The following is an 18,751-nucleotide window of genomic DNA, read 5'->3' as shown; positions in this document are numbered from 1 at the left end:
AAAGCTTTTTTTTTGTCTTACACATTAGCTTCCACTGCATGCCCGCTGTAGACAAAACCTAGCAAGCATTTGCAATGCAATGGGTCTTGCGTTTGTTTGAGTTAGAGCTGTTAACGTTGTAAATACCTACCTGGACTTTTCTTGCCACTTAAATTGAAAATGAAAAGTAAAACATTTAATATAAGAGAGCCGATTCAAAGCACCATGGCCGCCATGAGCATGAAGGAGAGACACAAAAGGAAAAAGGTTGCTCGCAATCAAATGTATTGGCAATCGTGCAGTTATCCATGTAGCTGGCTAGATGTCAAAGGTGGTAACCAAACCGCCCAGGGAGGGACAAACGTAAAGCACTTACCAATGCTGATAAAGGATTATTGAACCTCAAGCCCACGAACGAGTGATAGTGATGGGCGTGCGGTGGGCATGGTTAAAAGCCCATAGATAGATTACAACGGGTCAGAGCGTGACCTAAAAATGACCCCCACAGCCTTGGAGAAATCTCCTAGGTATTTTGGGCATTAATGTCTTTGCATTACAAAAACAAACTCTTACTTTGGGAGTTTGTTTTTGTAAAACAAAAAAGCTTTCTGAGTGGCATCCTGAAAAAGGCAGTCACTCAGCAAATTTTTAGGGCCATCAGAGGAGCTGCCATAGCAGTGATTTCTATTAAAACACACAGGTGTCCCTGAAGCCGTTGGAGATCTCTAAAAATGGCACCATAGTCGATCAGGGTGGAGGATAATTACCTTTGCCTCCTTGGTGCATGGTCGGATGTCTGTCAAACTTTAAATTAGGCCCTATGTTAACTGCTAATTTTTGCAATTTAAGAGTCTGTTTTTGGCTCCTCTTGGCTCTTCTATTTATCAAAGTGAATTAAACCTAGAACGGTTCTCTCTTGATCAGATAGGAGCAGGTTTGCTAAACCTAGTGGGACATTTTCACTTGTTTTGAAATCATCTGATATTGCCACTCACAACAGAAACCTCTATTCTACTGACATCTTTAAATCTACATAGTCATACATTTATTCCTTTTCATGTTTCATATTCCTTTTCATGTTCTATATCATAGCTAAATGTACAGGAGTCTTCTGATCAATTTATGGTTTATACTCAAGCCTTTTTAAACCTTTTTACACTTTATTCACCATCTGTTTTCAAGGTCTGGTTTGACAGTGAAATGTCACGAGATGCGAGAACCACCAGAAGAGTGGCTTTTGCTCTGCCCACATATTGGGAGCCAGGAGCTAACATATTTTGACTGGGCAGAAGTTGTGTGCTTCCACTAAAGTATTGCTTGCCTCCACACAGCTGTGCTAATTTGTATCTATCCATCTGACTGAGCTTGATCTTTAAGAGGCACGCGCATGCCATTGTGATACTGTTAAAGTGCTTTTGATAACTCGATAATTTATGGTGTTTTTCTCTGGCAGCAGCACAGTTAGGAGGAGACAGCTATTAATGTACATGGATTTTTAGGTCTGGCCTAAACCGGGTCTGTTGGCGTTGCCACTGCTTTTTAATTAAGGGAGAACCCATGCCCAATTGTATCATTTTCCCACTTCTTGTTCAGCAGTTCCTAATTTATTTTTTATAATTTTTCCTTTTGCTTTCTCTCTCACTCTTTTCTGTGCTGGCACCCTTCTTCGATTTCATATTCATCCTCCACCCCTTTTTCCTTAACTGTGTGATGTGATCTCTACCTTCCGTTTCCGTAGACATTCCTCCTTATTGGTCTCTTCACTTACTGTTAGCAGAGCCCTCAGGCTTGTAAACGCCACCCTTCCGGAAGCCCTACACAATTCTCACCTTCGCTGAACGTTCTCTTCTACTTCTTCCCACCCCACACTCTTAATCCTCAGTTCCTCCTACTCTTATGCAGTTCTTACGTTTCATCTCTCTTGCGAGCATTTCCTGTCCATTATCTGCTAGAATATTTGCCTCCTGCTTCTCTTCACAACTTTAATTAATATATTAGAAAGACTTTTGTACAGCACAAGAGTGCTGCAGGTTTTTGCAGTGCCTTCATTGTAGTTTTTAGTGGGGGGGGGGGGGTGAAAGCGGTTACAAAATGATAACTTGGGAGGCGAGGTAAAAACGAGTTTCTTATTAATATAATTTTACATCAATTAGTATTGGTTCTGGTTAATTAAAGTGATCATGTGTCGAGTCTCGGAGAAATCGCTGTACAGAGCAGAAAAATGTGAGTTCTACTTGATTACTCTCTATAATTTGGCATTGTGCTTCAAAACTTCATTGCTTGATTTACACTTATTAAAATTAAAAATGCTGCTTATTCCCGTCATAAGTGCACCCTAATATTTGGGTGTATCATGTAAATGGTGCTGCATGTCTCCTAACTGACTTTTTTACAAGGTGCGGTCTATCCGCAAATTCTCAGACCACAGCCTTTGGCTGACAAAAAAAAGATTTCTATACCAGTGATGATTTCAGAGACAGATGCTGTTTGTAGCAGTAAAAGTAAGCACTGGACTATGGTACGAGAGTGACACTGGTGGCAGACTGAAATACAGCAATATTGTATCCATGTTTTACAGAAAACCTGCACTAGGAGATGAAACCAAATGAAGACATCATGAGCACCAAAGAAATACATTTTGTGTACAAATTTGTTGCTGGACACCAGTCTTGTGAGCTTACAGTGCCCATAGAATTTCCTCTGCAGGAGAATGCCGTCCACCTGCATGGGCGCCTCATGCTGCTCCACAATCTACCTTGTTTCATAGAAGACGGTAAGATCATTAAATGTAGAACTGTTCCCTTTCACCCATTGGTCCATTTTAAGTTTGTAGGGTATAGAAACTATTGATAAGCATCGCCTAATCATCATCGTTGAAAACATGCATTGTCATATTTACATTTATTATTACATTATAAAAATGTTGTATATAAATGTGTGTTCCCCGTAGGACATTTTCATTAAATGACCAATACAAAATCCTCATTTAGTGGTGTCCTCGGTTGTAGACAAGTTTCAAAATCGTATCACTCTGTTGCAAAATTTGTTTAGTTACCTCTCAGACACATTTAGAACGCCTCATATTGGGTCCTTCCTTATATTGTTCATTTTCATGATGGGTCTCAAGAAACATGTTCTTAACGTCTAGGGCCAGGACACTTTGTAAGTAGGCGAGGCAAGTCTTTGGTATCTAGTTTGGTAACAGGTCTTGTTTATGTAGAGACCTGTCCCAGGCTGCCATTACCTCTCTGAATGGTACACGAAGCTGCGAGGATATAGTGTAATATGCGCCAATTTGCAATTCGCATTTCAGTTTCACGAGTTATGCTATACCCATCTTAAAACATATATCACATTCCTTGTCTCTAATGCTTTTTTTAAAACTACATTTTGAACCAGGAGAGGTTTGCCTTGTAGCACTTTTTTAAAACATATTTTATTGTTCACAGCTTGCAGTAAAATTACAAGATACTATTCAGTCACACTTCTCATTGGTTGTAAACTATGTTCGCAGTAGATATGACAACATACATTTTAAGACAAGCACTATTCAATTTATCTCACACCCATGGCAATTTAAAACAGTTATAGAATCAATATATGTAGGGCAGCATGTTGGAAACATACACTGGTGTCAGTTCGACTTTATTGCAGGTGTGTTCATGCAGATCAGAGCATGCGAGTATGTAGTGCAACATTTTTGCCAGATTGATTAGCTGGTAGTCTTGTAGCTTGCATATAGTATTCCTGTATAGTCTGAGAGAGCTGTCTCCCATGTCTCCCACGCAGTATGCTTGGTGGTTCATGTTGCCATGGTGTGTGTGTGTGTATAGGAATTTATTCTCTGTTTTGCGCATAAGTATTAATTAATTTTGATTCCTTGGTTTTTATATTTCAGTTGTGAAATTTGGTTTCTGCATGTTGCTCTTCTGTATATAATTTGTAATTTTGAGTTGTTCTGTTAGGTTATATATATATATACCTAATATATAAATAACCTAATATATAAATAGAGAGAGAGAGAGCGAGATTGTTTCTAATTTGGGTCTAATTTCTTTATTTTTCATAGCATCTGAGCTGAAACAGTACTTCCAAATACCGAGTTTGCACTGTTTAAGTTGTTTTATTCTGCTGAAGAAAGAGGAAGTGCTATTTCCTTGATTTCTCTTATACTTGGATTGATGGAGTGTGATTGGCAGACGTTCTTGGGTATTAATGGGACATGTAGTTTCTATGTTTTTTTTGTTATGGATTAAGTGTGCAGAGTGTTAATCTAGGAGAAAGTCTTAATTCTTTCCTCCATATCATTAATAGAATTGACATTTTCTTTCACATGCTAAGTTGGTTACAAATCCTAAGTGGCACGTTTTTAAGTCCATAGTACATCATGCCCAGGGGCCTGTAAGTTAAATGTCACCAGCTGACTGCAGCACCAAAGTGCCACCATTTAAGTGATAATGCAAAGCATAGCTTCAGGCCAGCCTCTGCTGCCTGAGTGTGCAGTTTTAAAACTGCAAATTCAGTCTGGCCAAATAAACCTTTTCCAGGCATAAACCATCCCTTTGAAAACTGATATGTCACTAAGGTAGGACCTAAATGCCCATAGAGTAGAGTACACGGTATATAAAAAGTAGGACATGCATTCTTAAGTTTTGCATGTCGTAGCAGTGCAAAATCTCCCTAGTAATTTTTAGGTTGTGAATTGCAGCACGCAAGCACTGCTTTTCTGATGTCTTGGTATCTATGTGGGCTTTTAATCACGCCCACCTCATGCCCATCACTTTCACTCCTTCGTGGGCTTGCCTTTAAAAAAATCCTTTGTTATCATTGGGGCAGTTTTGTTACCGCCTTTGGGAACGACCCTTTTACATAGATAATTGCACGTTTGCCAATATGTTTGACTACAAGCAAACTTTTTTTTCCTTTTGTGTGCATCCTTTGTGCTCATGGCACCCGTCATGCTTTGAATTGGCTCGCTTATTTCAACTATTTTTACTTTTCCTTTTTCCTTTTGTATGTATGTGGCAAGAAAAGTCCAGTTAGGAATTTACAACACTGATAGTTCTAACTTGTGTTGTTATATGCATCTTACGCACAGTAACTCATATGCACTGTTGGGGTTCAGCCATCTTCGTGAGCTCTTCAGAGGCAATCTCTGACCCTGTTGACTATTTTACATTGGCGGACATCACTACAGCCCTTTACTGCACACTCATGGCGAGTTTACTGCAGTCCTATACTGCATATTTAGGCAAGTTTATGATTTAACACTATGCATGCTCTGCGCTCTTTACGGTGCCGAACTACCTTGTAACCCTTTCAGCTCCAGTCCATATTATAGGGCCCCAGTATTGCAGTAACAGATGAGACACATCTGCTCTTAACATTCATGGCTAATTTACAGTAACAAACTATAATGTAATCCTTTCAATTCAGCACGCTGACTGCTCATTTACAGTGCTAAATTACAACCTAATCCTTTAAAATCAGTACTCTCATGGCTGATGTGTAGTGCCAGACTACAGTGTAATCCTTTCGGCTCTACACTTTCATGGCTAGGTTATAATAACAAACTACAATGCAATAGTGTCAGCCGTGTACTCTCATCGCTAGTTTCCTGTGCTAAACTACAGTGTAGTCTTTTCAGCTGAGTACTCTCAGGCTAGGACACAGTGCTAAACTATAATGTAATCCTTTCAGTGGCGTGCTCTCAGGCTAGTTTACATTGCTAAACCACAATGTAATCCTTTCTGATGAGGCTTCTCAGGTGAGTTTATAGTGCTTAACTACAGTGTAATCCTTTCAGATGAGTACTCTCTGGCTAGTATAAAATGCTAAACTACAATGAAATCCTGTCAGATGAATACTCTGAGGCTAGTTTACAGTGCTGCACTACAACGTGATCATTTCAGTTGTGCACTCTTATTGCTAGTTTGCAGTGCTAAACTACACTATAATCCTTTCAGATGAGTACTCTTCTGGCTAGTGTACAATGCTACATTATATGTTTTGCTATGTTGTTATGTTACTTTTATATAGCACACCAACTGCAGTATAGGCACTAAATGTCGATGGAGCCGGCAGTCTGAGTCCATCCTGCAAATGGCCTGAGTTGCTCATTGCAGAACAGAGGTTGACCAATATCACTGACATGCATCATGAGCAGTGGAAGTGGGTGCACTTCCCTGCCAGGAGAATGCGTCAACATCAATGAGCAATGGACGAATGTTCCAGGTGCTCAGCAGGTGGGATTGTAGGGCTCCACCAATATGTCCACACATCCCCAATTTATTAGGCATCTCTTCACCCTTGTAAATGCATATGTCTGAGATGCAGTGGGGGGCATTCACTGCTGATAAGGCTGAAACCACCATCTGTCACTTGTCCACCAGGCTGAATGCATGATAGAAGCACCACCCAAAAATGGTCTGCTGCATGGCATGCATGGTGTGCAGCACTAGAGAGTGCTGTCACAAGCACAACAAAGCAGAACCGTATGGCATTTTCAAGTGCCATGTTGCATGTGCCCGTAATATATCCTCTGTGTGCCACTTGATCCATGGATATGGTGCACAACAAAGAGTATGCAATTCTGTGAGTACAGTGATATCCATCTACATGGAAAATCTGTACAATGCTAAGTACATAAGCCCAGGGCCTTATCCAAAATCACAGCTAGATGTAATATGTATTGGCGATCAGTGCAGTTTTGACCTTGGTTATACCCAACTATATGGAATATTAGTGCGGTTTTCGAGTAGTTGTGTTCAATGTTCTGTTGACCATGTCCTGTTGGATGATGGACTATCCTGTTGCAACAAATCAACCAATTCAGCCCTTTCCCTCTGATATATACGTGGATCAGCTACTATTCATCACGATACAACAAACATTTAATGAAAGCAATAATGCAGTTGTTCAATTATTATACAATCTCTTCAACTCTACACTTTTATAGTTGTTTCGTTAAGCCATGCTACAGTACAGTACTTTCGGTGTAGCATTTATAATGCTTATTTTCAATGGCAACACAAAAGCAATCCTTTCAACTCTGCATTCTCAAGGTGGTCCAGCACTGTCTGTCCATTATGCAGTCCATAGTGCACTCCTTTTAATCTGCCATTTTAACTCTGTACGTTCATTCAGTGCTAACAAAGCAGCCTGACAGATATGCTAGCTACCGCTGCCAAAAATGTGCCCTGTCATGATGATCTTACATTGTCACACTACGATGAAATCTGTTTAACTTTGAACTTCTGTGGTTATCATACTAGGTCAGACTGTGGTTCAGACCTTTGTCCTATCAGATTTACCCTTTCATGGTTTGATAAACCTATAGATCAAATTTCGCTTGCAGTGCGTGACGTGGAGGTTATCGTAAGAACTCTGCATTCATTCTCACAGCCAATGACCAACCTGCATGTAGAGGGTAACCCCTGAAGATCAGCATTGATTCTCTGGTAGGATGACCACCTCCTACCATGTCATAATGGACATTGTGTCCAGTTCTGGAGTTTTGTGAGCTAGCCACGTGCCTTCTTGGTGTTTTAGTCTTGGTCCAGTTTCCCATGAACTAAATAGATCAGCACACACAAAAGAAATTATTTGTGGGTGAAAATTTCACAACTGAAGACATCGTGAGGACCCGGAGTGAGGTGGTCATCCTATTCCCAGGCCTAGTTTAAAGCCACCAGATTGTAACATAATCCATTTAGGAATGTGCTCTCACAAATTGTATCATTGCTAGACTGTGGCAATTATGCTGCTAGGACTTGTGTAAACTTTCCACCCATCACCTTTTGGTTTTTCTCAGTACTTTAACAGATATTTTACAATGTTAAACTTGCAGACATCTCCTTCAGCTCTCTTAATCTGTGTGGTCACCTTACAGTGCACAAGTGTGATAATACTTCTGTCTGGGCATGCTCAAAGAGAGCTTTTATTGTGAGACTTTATTTGGCACCCTAATTGTTTGGTTGCAGCGTGAGCCCTTCACACAACTCATTCAAATATTACATGTAACCTTGTCTGCAGGACTTCTGACATCTCCTTTAGCTCTGGTCTCTTGTAGCTAAATTAATTCACAATACCAGGAGTTGGGACATTAACTTACATTCCCCTTAGTGTTGCACTCTCACAGTTAATTTACAGTTTCACCTGGCTTTTTTTAAACACTTGCATCAGCTCTATGTTGTTAGTTTACAGTGCCACACTGTAAGAACATTTCTACGTCTTAGTGCTTCCATGGTAACCTACTGTGCCAAATAAGAAGTAGCTTCTTCAAATGTGTGTAATCGTGGTTATTTTTCAATACAAGAATTTGAATCAATACCCTCATTTCTGATGTCTCTCTGTTAATTTACTTTGAGAAGTTTATTCTTGAGGCTACTTCCGTGCACTCAGTGTTAACTTGTTATGCCAGACTTTGAGTACACCCTTCTAACAGTGCACTTACTGTTCACTTACAGTACCGGTCTTTAAAGCAATCCTTTCTGGTCTGAGCTCTCATTTTTAAAGTACAGTGCTAGACTTTGAGACAACCTCCCCTCTCACCATTTGCATAGAGTGCCGACAAGGAAATGAGGGAACTCGAAGTGCTCCTTTCCGGTATTATCACCATTCTCATAAGCTTAAAAATAAAACAACAAACACTTGAGCTATTTTCTTCTTACATTGCATAAGCGCCTTTTAGATAAATTACCCTTCTTTTTTGCCCGGTGCTCAATATTTATAGAATAGGCCTTAAGATTTAATGGATGACATCATTTCGGGTGTTCAGTGACTTGAACCAAAGAAAAACTATAACAAATGATTTGATACCTGGAAAAATTACGACGTCTTGCTAACGTAGAAAACACCCCAAAAGACTGAGTGCTCCCCTTCTTCATTTTCTCTTGCTCATTGACTTCATCTGCAACCTTTCCCTTTCTAACCATTCATCCTTCATTTATGTCATTCTGCACCATTTTTCTTTTTCTTTATCTCTCCACTTTTTGCAACAGTTTTTTGTCAATTTTGGCTGATGTATTAATTTTTCTCTTTTCTTTCCTTTTTTTTCTTTTACTTTCACTTTCTCTTGGACTTTAACTTTTGATTTAATCATTTGCACCTTCAGTATTTTCTCTCTCTCTCTCTCTCTCTCTCTCTCTCTCTCGCTCTTTCTTTCTCTTTCATCCCCCCCCCCTCCCCCCTGCCCCCTCCCCCTCCCTGGTCTCTCATGCGCCACTCTAGAATTAACATCCAAAACAACCGTGCCATATGTCGATACGAGGCCTGATAATGTTGAAAGGCAAATTTGAGACTTTTTTTTTTTTTTTAAAGAAGTTTTAAGTGATGCTGTTCTGTTCGGAATTTTTAGGTTGCACGTGGACATAGAAACAGTTCCGTGGATGGTAATATGCTGTAAAAAGGTCCTTTTAAATGTTAACGATACACATTCCATGCACTTGCCATATGGAGTGCTTGCTAAAATGCTGCTCCAGGCTTTCTGTGCAGCTGTACACGAGCCCTCGAGACGAGGTTGCTGACACGCCCAGCCATGATCTCTCTCTCTGTCCATATTATGTTCTCAGGTGGTGCAGCTCTATTATTTCACATCTGCATCTCAGCAAACGGCATGACATAAGAGGTTTCATGCCGTTTGGTTCTGGTTGCATCACTGCTCTCATCAAATGCATTTCCCTGACTACTCTCTATGCCGAGAGTACACACGTTGAACCTGATTGATCCGACTTACTCCTGTAGTTCTCCTGACTTACCCTGTACTCAAGGAGTAAGCTAGGAGTATTCCCAGGATATTCCTGGAATCCAGGAATAAGGTAGCAGTGCTTAGGTCACACTTACACCAAAATGTGTGTGAACCAAGTCAGTAATCTCCAGGCATCAGCATTCTTTACTAATTGCTATTCTCAGTCTGTAGGCCTTTCGGATGCAACTTTTCTGCCAGCATTTCCCTCTTCTTCAGAGTATCCTTCTTCTAATTATTGAGCGCCTAATAGGGACTGTTCTGAGCACTGCAGTCAACATACTTTAATATTCGCAGCACGAAAACTTGCCTCATGATGCTTTGCAGGGCATTACTTTTACAAAACATTTTTGCTCATAACTCTGCTTGTGGTGGTCCTAGGACAATAGGACCACCTTCAAAATGCTCTTTGTGTCTACATCATCTCTGGATCCCCACACTAGGTTAGTGGGGCCCCAAAATAATAACCCCTCCCACCATACAGTGTCTTTTAATCTTTGTCATGGTTAGAACGTTTGTTTTACAACTCGGAGAAGTTTTGCTTTAAAGGCCTTGTTTATAATATCATTGCAATAGGCCTGCTAGCCCTAAAACGCCCGCTAGGGGCTAAGTATATGGTTATACTGCAGTACTTTCTGCTGTTTTCATGGGGTTATGTTCTCTAGTGGCTAACAATGTGGTTACATGACCATGTTTCTTACAAATGATATTTTTATTATGAAGCCCTCTGGAGGCTGTTTTAAGCATTACAGTCTTGTGTCAAAAGTGTATTTCTGATAAAGGTTTTTGTGATAATTGTATATGTTTTAATAATCTCTCCTTATTACAGATATGACCATGATTCAGGCCAACTTAACGTCCTTATTAAAGTATGACTGTTGGTACACACTTGAAATATTTGGGTGACCCTTCTAGTTTATGTCTCCTCTGTGGCTGTCTTGTGTCTTTTTGGGGCGCATTGTGTTAGCCAGCCAGCAACTCTGATGGTGGGTTGGCGAAAGTGGTATTCTATTGGAATTAGCATGGCAGATTTAAATATGGATGCTAAATGGCAACATTTTAATTTTTTGCTGCAGATTTAGTTATATGCAGGACCACTGGAATTATATGGCAGGAAAATACAAAATTATGAGGCAGGGTTAACCAATTTATGTGGCAAGAAAAGTGCAGTTATGAATTTACAATGCTAATAACTCATGCGAGACCTATTGCATTGCAAATGCTTGTTATAGTTAATCACTGACTGTCATCTGGCACCTTGCTGGGAGGTGTAACTGTATCCTAGGAAAAGAAACAAAATGGCCTTAGCTGGGAGGAGGTGTGTCGTCGTCCTGACAGGATGTCCTGGGAGATGTGCCCACCAATTGCATAAGCTTCAAAGGGGCATCTCCTGTCAGGGGCACAGTTAACTCACTCCGACGCCTGCCATTGTCCAAGTACCCAGATTGGCACCACTCCCATATTGGTTTTGGGTAGAGGGAGGCACTGTGGGATAGTTAACAATAAAAAGTACAGGAAGTGCTGCAAGACTTGGTAGGGGCACCACTACAAATATTTACTCCATTGAGTATTGATTGGCTAGAAATATCCCTCACCCACAGACTGGATCTGGATATAAATGTGGTACCCTCAGTACTCTCTTCAGAACACCTCTAGACCTGTGGAAGACAGCTGAAGGACTGCACCTTCTTTTGAACCTGCAAAGTGAAACCCCAATGGCAGGACCTACTGCCCAGTTGTACTCGGGACAGAAGAGTGTACTCCAATGACTAGATGGCTAGCTTCCTGTTAAAAATACGATTGCTAAAGCTGCAAGAAGCCCACATTTCTGCTGAGGCTAGCTGATCAGTTCCAAATGGATTTGCCCTGGACTCTGCTGGTGGGGGAGATTGAGTCCTAACACCCAGGTGGTGCCTTAAAGGTAATGGTTGCTTGGTTGATGTTAGTGTGCTCTTTCCCAATAAAAAAATGCAAAACTGGACACTTAAACCTTTTCTGAACATTTCTCAAAAAGAACCTGAGGCTTCCTGTTGGGCACTACTGTTAGGATCCTGACTTCCAGAAAGGGGTCTGACTTTGAACATTGAGGATATCACTGGGACCAACCACAAGCAGCTCCCTGATGACACCTTCCTGGCCCTAGACTTTACCTTCCATAAAGGTCGAGAGCCACAAACTTGCTGCTGGAGCTGAGGCTCCCACTGAGGGCCTGCGCTTCAACCAGCCACCATGGATGAGTCCTCTCCAACGATCAGGGTGCCAGCTGGAGCCAAAGACTTTTCTCCAGAAAAAACAACTAACTCAGGAGGTACACTTTCCACCAGTACAAACCTGGTACCTGTATGTGACCGGTGCTCCATTGTGGTTAGCCTAACGTTTGAATTTTACCCAATCTAGCATGACCATACACCTTCTCTTTGTGCTTTTTGGTGCTAGAAATGTCTTAAAATGTGAAAAATCATATCTGCTTTCCTAAGTGTTTTTTTTGTGTCTAGTAGTTATCAGTTTGGGCAGACATTGAGCCCAGGAACACTTACCAAATACAACATCCAATATAATACTTGGAGGGATGTTGTTGGGAGGTATTTAGATTCAGGTGTATGAGAGGTAAGTGTCATTTTGACATGTATAGCAACTGTGCTATGATGCAGTAATATTCACAGTGTGGGGCTCTGTCATCATCTTTAGAGTGTGGAAGTGAGAGGAGCATCTTGTCCACATCCCCTCTGCGTCTGCCGTTTTTCTATATGAGAATAGTTCACAGAGAGTATAATTCCCTAAACTGAAATCAGTGCATTATCACTGTACATTGCAAAGTAATATAATAAACCGAAAAGTACAATCATTTTAGACAATGCAGTTCTACCCACTTGTGGTAAGGACAGCATAGATCAGAATGGTGTAGAGTTTCTAATAAACCCAATTGGTCAATCTATATTAGCATGTAAATTAGCACTTGTATAGCGCACTACTCACCCGTTAGGGTCTCAAGGCGCTGTATTCATACCGCTATGGAACCCCTCCTGGCTTTTCCCTGAGAGGCGCCCACTCCTGAGCAACCCCAGGGTGAAGCCAGGCATCCAAGCGCTGTTGGGGCCGTTGTGGAGATTAAGCAAGCTATTGCCCAGAGTTGCAGAGTGGGACCCATGAATTAGATTAGGCACCGAGGCGAGAATTATCTGGTCAAGGGGAATTGAGCCCAAGACCTGCCAAAGCGGGACTTGAACACTGGTCTTGAGCCAGATCTCTGCTTCAGGGTCTGCCGCTCTAACCATTGAGCCACACTTCTCCGCCTCTATTAATTCTGCATCTCTGGTAAATATGATTTTCTAGCTGACTAAATGTGATTGGTCCTTTCTTTAAGGATAAGGGGTGATACTGGAGAATCCCATCTGTGATGTCTTGATTTGCATCAGTTAGTGTGCATTCTGCAGTGTAATAATACAAATGGAAATACAGTGTTCGATAAGTTCATTTGATTTAAGCACTTTACAAGTTGAGATTAATTTCTGGTCCAATCATTTACTGATTGCATTAATTACAAACAGGAGGGATATCTGTTCAAACAAGCATAACAGCTGATGTGTTTCATTCCAAACGGAGCTTCTTCAGGGCTAACCCATTTCTGTAAAAGATACTAGCTTAAGGTTATGCATCCGGCCCAACATAAGCTCCTTTTGGTTGGACACACAATTAAGGAGTTCAACTTTCAAATTGATCATGGTAAATATTCCAGTATTGGTATAATTTCACAATAGTACGATAGCCATAGTCTGTGATCTCACATTGATCATGAGCTCGGCCCAGAAAGATTTGGTTAATCGTCTGCACTTCTGGGGACCACCAAACCTTGATGTGTGTATCCTATGGAAAGAATGAATGAACTTAAACTTCTGGAGCACTTAAATCAGATGGACGTAATGAGCATTGGACCTCAGTTTGTATTATTGCATTACCGAGTGCACACTAATGTAAATTGTATTTTATTATATCAATAAATGAATTGGGTTTTATAATTGGCTTCTATAATAGTGTTTCCTATAGTGATTGCACCCGTGTGATACATTTTTAACGGATATTGAGTGCATCATTAAATAGAGGGCTAGCTACCATTGTTAATCATTTGGTCTGTCGTGTCTCAGTGAAGCAGAAATGGGCATCACATTTCACAGTGTTGCCTCAGTCTCATAAGTGAACTAAACGTGGTTAGCAGACCTATGACCTCTTGTAATTGTTTAGATGATTCTTAAATATAGAGGACAAATCAAAGTATTGCACTTCGGTAGGAGAATATTAGAGAGTATTTTACTTAGGATCTTAAAATCTAGGTTCAGGAGTAAGTGAAGTGTGCGAGGTTTGAGAGTTTATTTTCACCTGTTTTATCCCTAATTGCAAGACTTGTTTCTTGCGTAGTATTCTCCCATGGCCCTCCTAACATTGTATAGTTCAAAGAGTGTAGATCATTAATGGGTTGTATATATGTCATAAAGGTTTCCTGGAACCAATCCTATTCCTGTTGTGTGTTTCTAGCCATCACCTGTATGGCCTTCCCTGAGTCTGATCATAGGTTTCACTTGCTCTTTCCAGACATTTAGCAGTATAATAAAGTCTGCTCATTCTAGATAGTCTTCCACCTGGGAGGCAGGTGGGAAGGCGACTGGTGCTTCACGCACTGCAGAGCTCTGACATCAGCAGAAGGACAAAACTCATCCAATCAAAACACAATGAGACTGAAATTCGCCTTTGGCGGGGCTAGCATAGGAAGAGGGAGAAAAGGCATAGGTGAAAAACTGAGATAGAAAAGCCATCAAATCATGAGCAAGGGGAAGATACAAGTTCCACTGTAAATCTATATTTGTACAGTAAGTCTATTACCAATGGACATCAAAAGCTGCCCATAGACCAGATCTACAAAATTAGTTGTTTGCCTTTTTTGAAAAAGTGACAAATTGTTTCAGTGGCACAAGGAAGAGGTCCACAAATGTGGAACAGCAAAAGGGTGGAGCCCCAGTGGAGTACTACACTGTGCTGTGTTTTGGTATATCCATCTGGAGATTAGACTTTATCCTAGTTGGCTTTAGGCCCCCTGCAGTCTTCAATTAATGAGCAACTTCTGTCGGTTTTTTAGAGGACCAGTGCTTTGAACACTTTACATGTCACCCTAAATTGAACGTGACAATGAGTAGGAATCCAGGACATGGAAAACAGGATAAAGCTAGTGGGATCAAATTTATTATAACCAGATATGCTTCTGTGTTTATACACCCAGGAATTGACAGAGGAAGGCTGCATATTGTGGAGTTTGGAGTGTACAAAATCCATAACCACAGGGTGAAAATATGGAATCAAAATGAAAGGCCTGTTTTAGCAAAAACAATCTTAAATGTGATTCTCTCCGGCTTCTCTTGAGCTAGACCATTTCCATATCTGTCTGAACGTTCCACTGTTTGATCACCCTGGACCTATATATTTCTGAGAGAATAGAGCACATCCTTCCACTACACTAGACTCAAAATTGTTGGCATTATTTCAGTGTTTGCATGCTTTCCTTTGCGCCCCGATTGAAATGAGTGGCCCATAAGTGCAACCTTTAAACTTTTTTGAGATTTCATGGAACATTTCCTCTTTTTTTTACCAATTGCACTGTGACATGGTGACTGTGTTTGTTTCTTCTGACATCTTTTCAAGGTTTCATAGCCTGATTAATTTGTTACCACAGATTTAAAGAAAGCTCTCATTACGTTTATGGAGGATGAAACGATAAAAGATTATGACAGCGAAGCGGAGTTGGCGCTGAAAGCCGTTAAGACTGGTGAAGTAGATTTGGAACAGCTGGCAAACACTTGGACAAAAGCGTACACCAAGGTAATGAAATGGTGGTAAGTGGAGTGGGTTTCTCCCATTCCTCTTCACCTTCAAGGAATGTTCGGCGCCTCACAACACATAATAGAATGGGTGCCTGATCTGTCTCATTAAATTCTTGGTACTACAACTGTACCAGCATGATCCAGAAGTCTCCCATAGAAGAAATAAATTCGTTTTAGAGGCAGCTTTGTCTGAGAAAGAAGACAAGATATCTATCCTAAATTCATACCTAATTTCAGGGTTTTTAAGAAGTGACACTGCAGTTTCTTTTGGGGTTCATAAAGCAGTTCAGATATCCGCCAAACGACCAAGTGGAGAGACTGATCTGTCACATACTCACACTGGCATTCTATACATTCAGAAAACACCTGAAAAGCTTTTCACCACTCAGTCCCCAAAATGAAAATTCCACTTCATTTTTATTTCCTTAAGGGTGTTTCCTAATGGGGTTTGTTTGTTTTCAAAGTGAATGAAGTGGTTTATTTAATTGGAGCTGTACCATGTTAAGGGCCTCCATTTTATTCTTTGAAGTAGATTAGTAAAGAAATTCTGAATACATTAACCAGTGGCAGTCACCACTGAGGTAGGCATAATTAGACTTCGCTGCAGCCAAAAATGACTGAATGGTATTACACCAAATTTGACCGAAAGGAACGCCATTGTCCAGAAGGTTTGATTTTTTTTTTTTTTATATGGTGTAATTCTTTTTAATAGTTTTAGAGAAATTAAGGTTAAAAAAATGTAGATGTTTCATGCCGCAAAGGATCAGCAGTGGATCCATGACGGATCCACTAGCTCAACCACTCATTGTCATTGACTGAAGGAAATGTTACGGCTGCCATCTTATGAACTCTGTGCCTGAGTTGTAAAAACAATAAAAAATGTAATAAAGAATGTTTTTTTTGGTGTTCCATGGATCTGCATATCACTGCGATGTCCACTGTGGCACATCTGGGGCCTTGAGGTGGATCCAAGGCGATTCCCTAAGGCTTTTCTGCTAAGGGATGCAGTGGATCCACTGGACCACTCCTCCCCACCCACAAAGAAAGGTGGTTGGGTGCCTGCAGAGAGTTGGGTGCAGGGCTGCACCCAATCTCACTCTGCACACGCGTTGAACATCCTATTTTACGTTAAAAATAAAAAATATGGAAATTCATTGAAAAGAACAAAGATTAAAGTGACATTATAGTTAGCAATTGAAATAACATCTATGTTTATAATTTGAAAAAAACCTTAGAAATTCACTGAAAAAACTAAAGGTTAAAAGGACGTTGCAGTTAGGTGAAAATGTCTGTTAAAAAATACTATTTTAAATGAACAAATCACAGAAATTCACCAATTATAGTTCTCAAGTAACTATAACTAGTGCACTAATTACATTCATCATGACATATTCAAATGACTGCATTGATAACATCCGTAATGACTTCTGAAATTACATAATTGGTAACAAAACAATGCATGGCAGGGGTGCGAGTCCTTGAGCTAGCTAACATTTTTTAATTTCTGTGGTTTCACCTAAATATAAAGTCCCTTTAACCATTTTTTTTCCCACTGAATATAGAGTAATATTACCTGTCTATCCTTACCTATGACGTTCTATGTCATGTAGTTACGCAAGCTGAAGCACCAGCCATGTAGTGCTTTCTCATATACAACCTTCAATGCAACTGGGGTGCACTGATGGTAGAGCAATGATACAGTCAATGATTACCACTTTAGTCCCACCAGCTGTTGCATGAAGGTTTCTGGTTTGTATGTGTTTCTTTGATGATTTTCAATGCATTATTTTCCAGATTTTAACTTACATTGGGTGTGTCAGATAAGATCACCCGGTTACACATTTTTACATGAGGTAGACTCCTTGCTAAGTCGAGAGTAACTTTAATGATTCTCTATCTCATCCATATGTCATTGAATGGAGATGGGATTATCTGCCTAAAACATATTAATTTGTGCTCTTTGTATAGAATCTATTGCTGCTTATGGGCTTTTCCTCCTTTCATTTGCTGTAATTATGTAGGACTTTATGCTTGTCCTATAGTGTACCCAACGTTTGTGCATACTGTTAAGTGTTAATTAGCTGCAGACTGAAGTAGGAAGTTTCATGTGTGAACAAAAAACAGTGGCAACTAATGGATTTTTTAAAATGCTTCTCTAAGAGCAGACAAAGGTGATTCTAATTGTTTGGCCTGTTTTATTTCATGGCCTAATCCAATTTTCTTTTATAAGCAACAGAATTGAAAACAAAGAAAACTTATTTTCCTAGAAATAATCGCAGTTTCAAGCTGGTTTGTAAGAGCACAGGCTGGTCAAGGACTGAGCAAAACACGTGGGGCTCTTGTTGACTCTTGGATCGCATTAGTTCCTCATGTGAAATCTACCAATTCAAATGTTATGTGTTTTTTTTTCTCCGGGATGTGTTAAACTATGTTCTTTTTAGGCAAAACCATTAGATATATTCTGAATGTTACCATGTTTTTATTCTAACAGTTATGTGGGACTCTTCATTTGAGAATTAAAGTTTGGATTATATTGCATATAATTATTTCTAAAATTAATGATACTCAGATACATTTATTTGGTAAATAATTTCCTTATCCAACAGACAACACTGGAACATGCAAGACCAGAAGAACCTAATTGGGATGAAGATTTTGGTGATGTGTACCATGATCTCATCCATTCCCCTGCCTCCGAGACTCTTTTAAATTTGGAACATAATTATTTTGTGAGCATATCAGAATTAATTGGTGAAAGAGATGTGGAGCTCAAAAAATTGCGAGAACGGTAAAGGCTTTTACATTTATTTTATTGCAGTTTGTAAATTTTGTACACCTACTTTCACTTTTGTTACGTTTTAAGTGAACATACTTTAGGTTTAACATGTTACTTAGTTTTTAATTCTCTTGCCTCCAAGTTCATGCCATTCCACTCTTTATTTGTTTATTCTCTTAATCTGTAACCAAACAGTATGATTATTCTTATTTCTAAATCATTACTGGGGCTTAGAGAACAGACAAACTTTTATCTCACAATATAGAAACTTTCTGTGCTCCTAAAGCAGTAATAAAAGCTCTCTATCCATGAAGGGCATTTTAAAGAAAATGTTCATACAACATGTCAAATGTTTTTTTTCAGATCCTAATACTATTGATGTCA

At 39.9% G+C, this 18,751-nt stretch overlaps 1 protein-coding gene across 2 annotated transcripts in view; it reads left to right on the top strand.

The window, feature by feature from the left end:
• The window catches only part of FERRY3 (FERRY endosomal RAB5 effector complex subunit 3), a 318,703-nt gene that overhangs the window by 40,114 nt on the left and 259,838 nt on the right, over positions 1–18,751 (top strand). For both annotated transcript variants that reach the window (XM_069228412.1, XM_069228411.1), the window contains exons 2-4: positions 2,558–2,752; positions 15,444–15,589; positions 18,198–18,379. In XM_069228412.1, coding sequence (XP_069084513.1) covers positions 2,575–2,752; positions 15,444–15,589; positions 18,198–18,379 — 506 coding nt within the window. In that variant the 5' untranslated portion in view covers positions 2,558–2,574. The remainder of the gene's footprint in view (positions 1–2,557; positions 2,753–15,443; positions 15,590–18,197; positions 18,380–18,751) is intronic.

The sequence above is a fragment of the Pleurodeles waltl genome, chromosome 4_1 (genome assembly GCF_031143425.1).
Source record: "Pleurodeles waltl isolate 20211129_DDA chromosome 4_1, aPleWal1.hap1.20221129, whole genome shotgun sequence".
Classification (NCBI taxonomy): domain Eukaryota; kingdom Metazoa; phylum Chordata; class Amphibia; order Caudata; family Salamandridae; genus Pleurodeles; species Pleurodeles waltl.
This window is presented reverse-complemented; position numbering and strand designations above follow the sequence as displayed.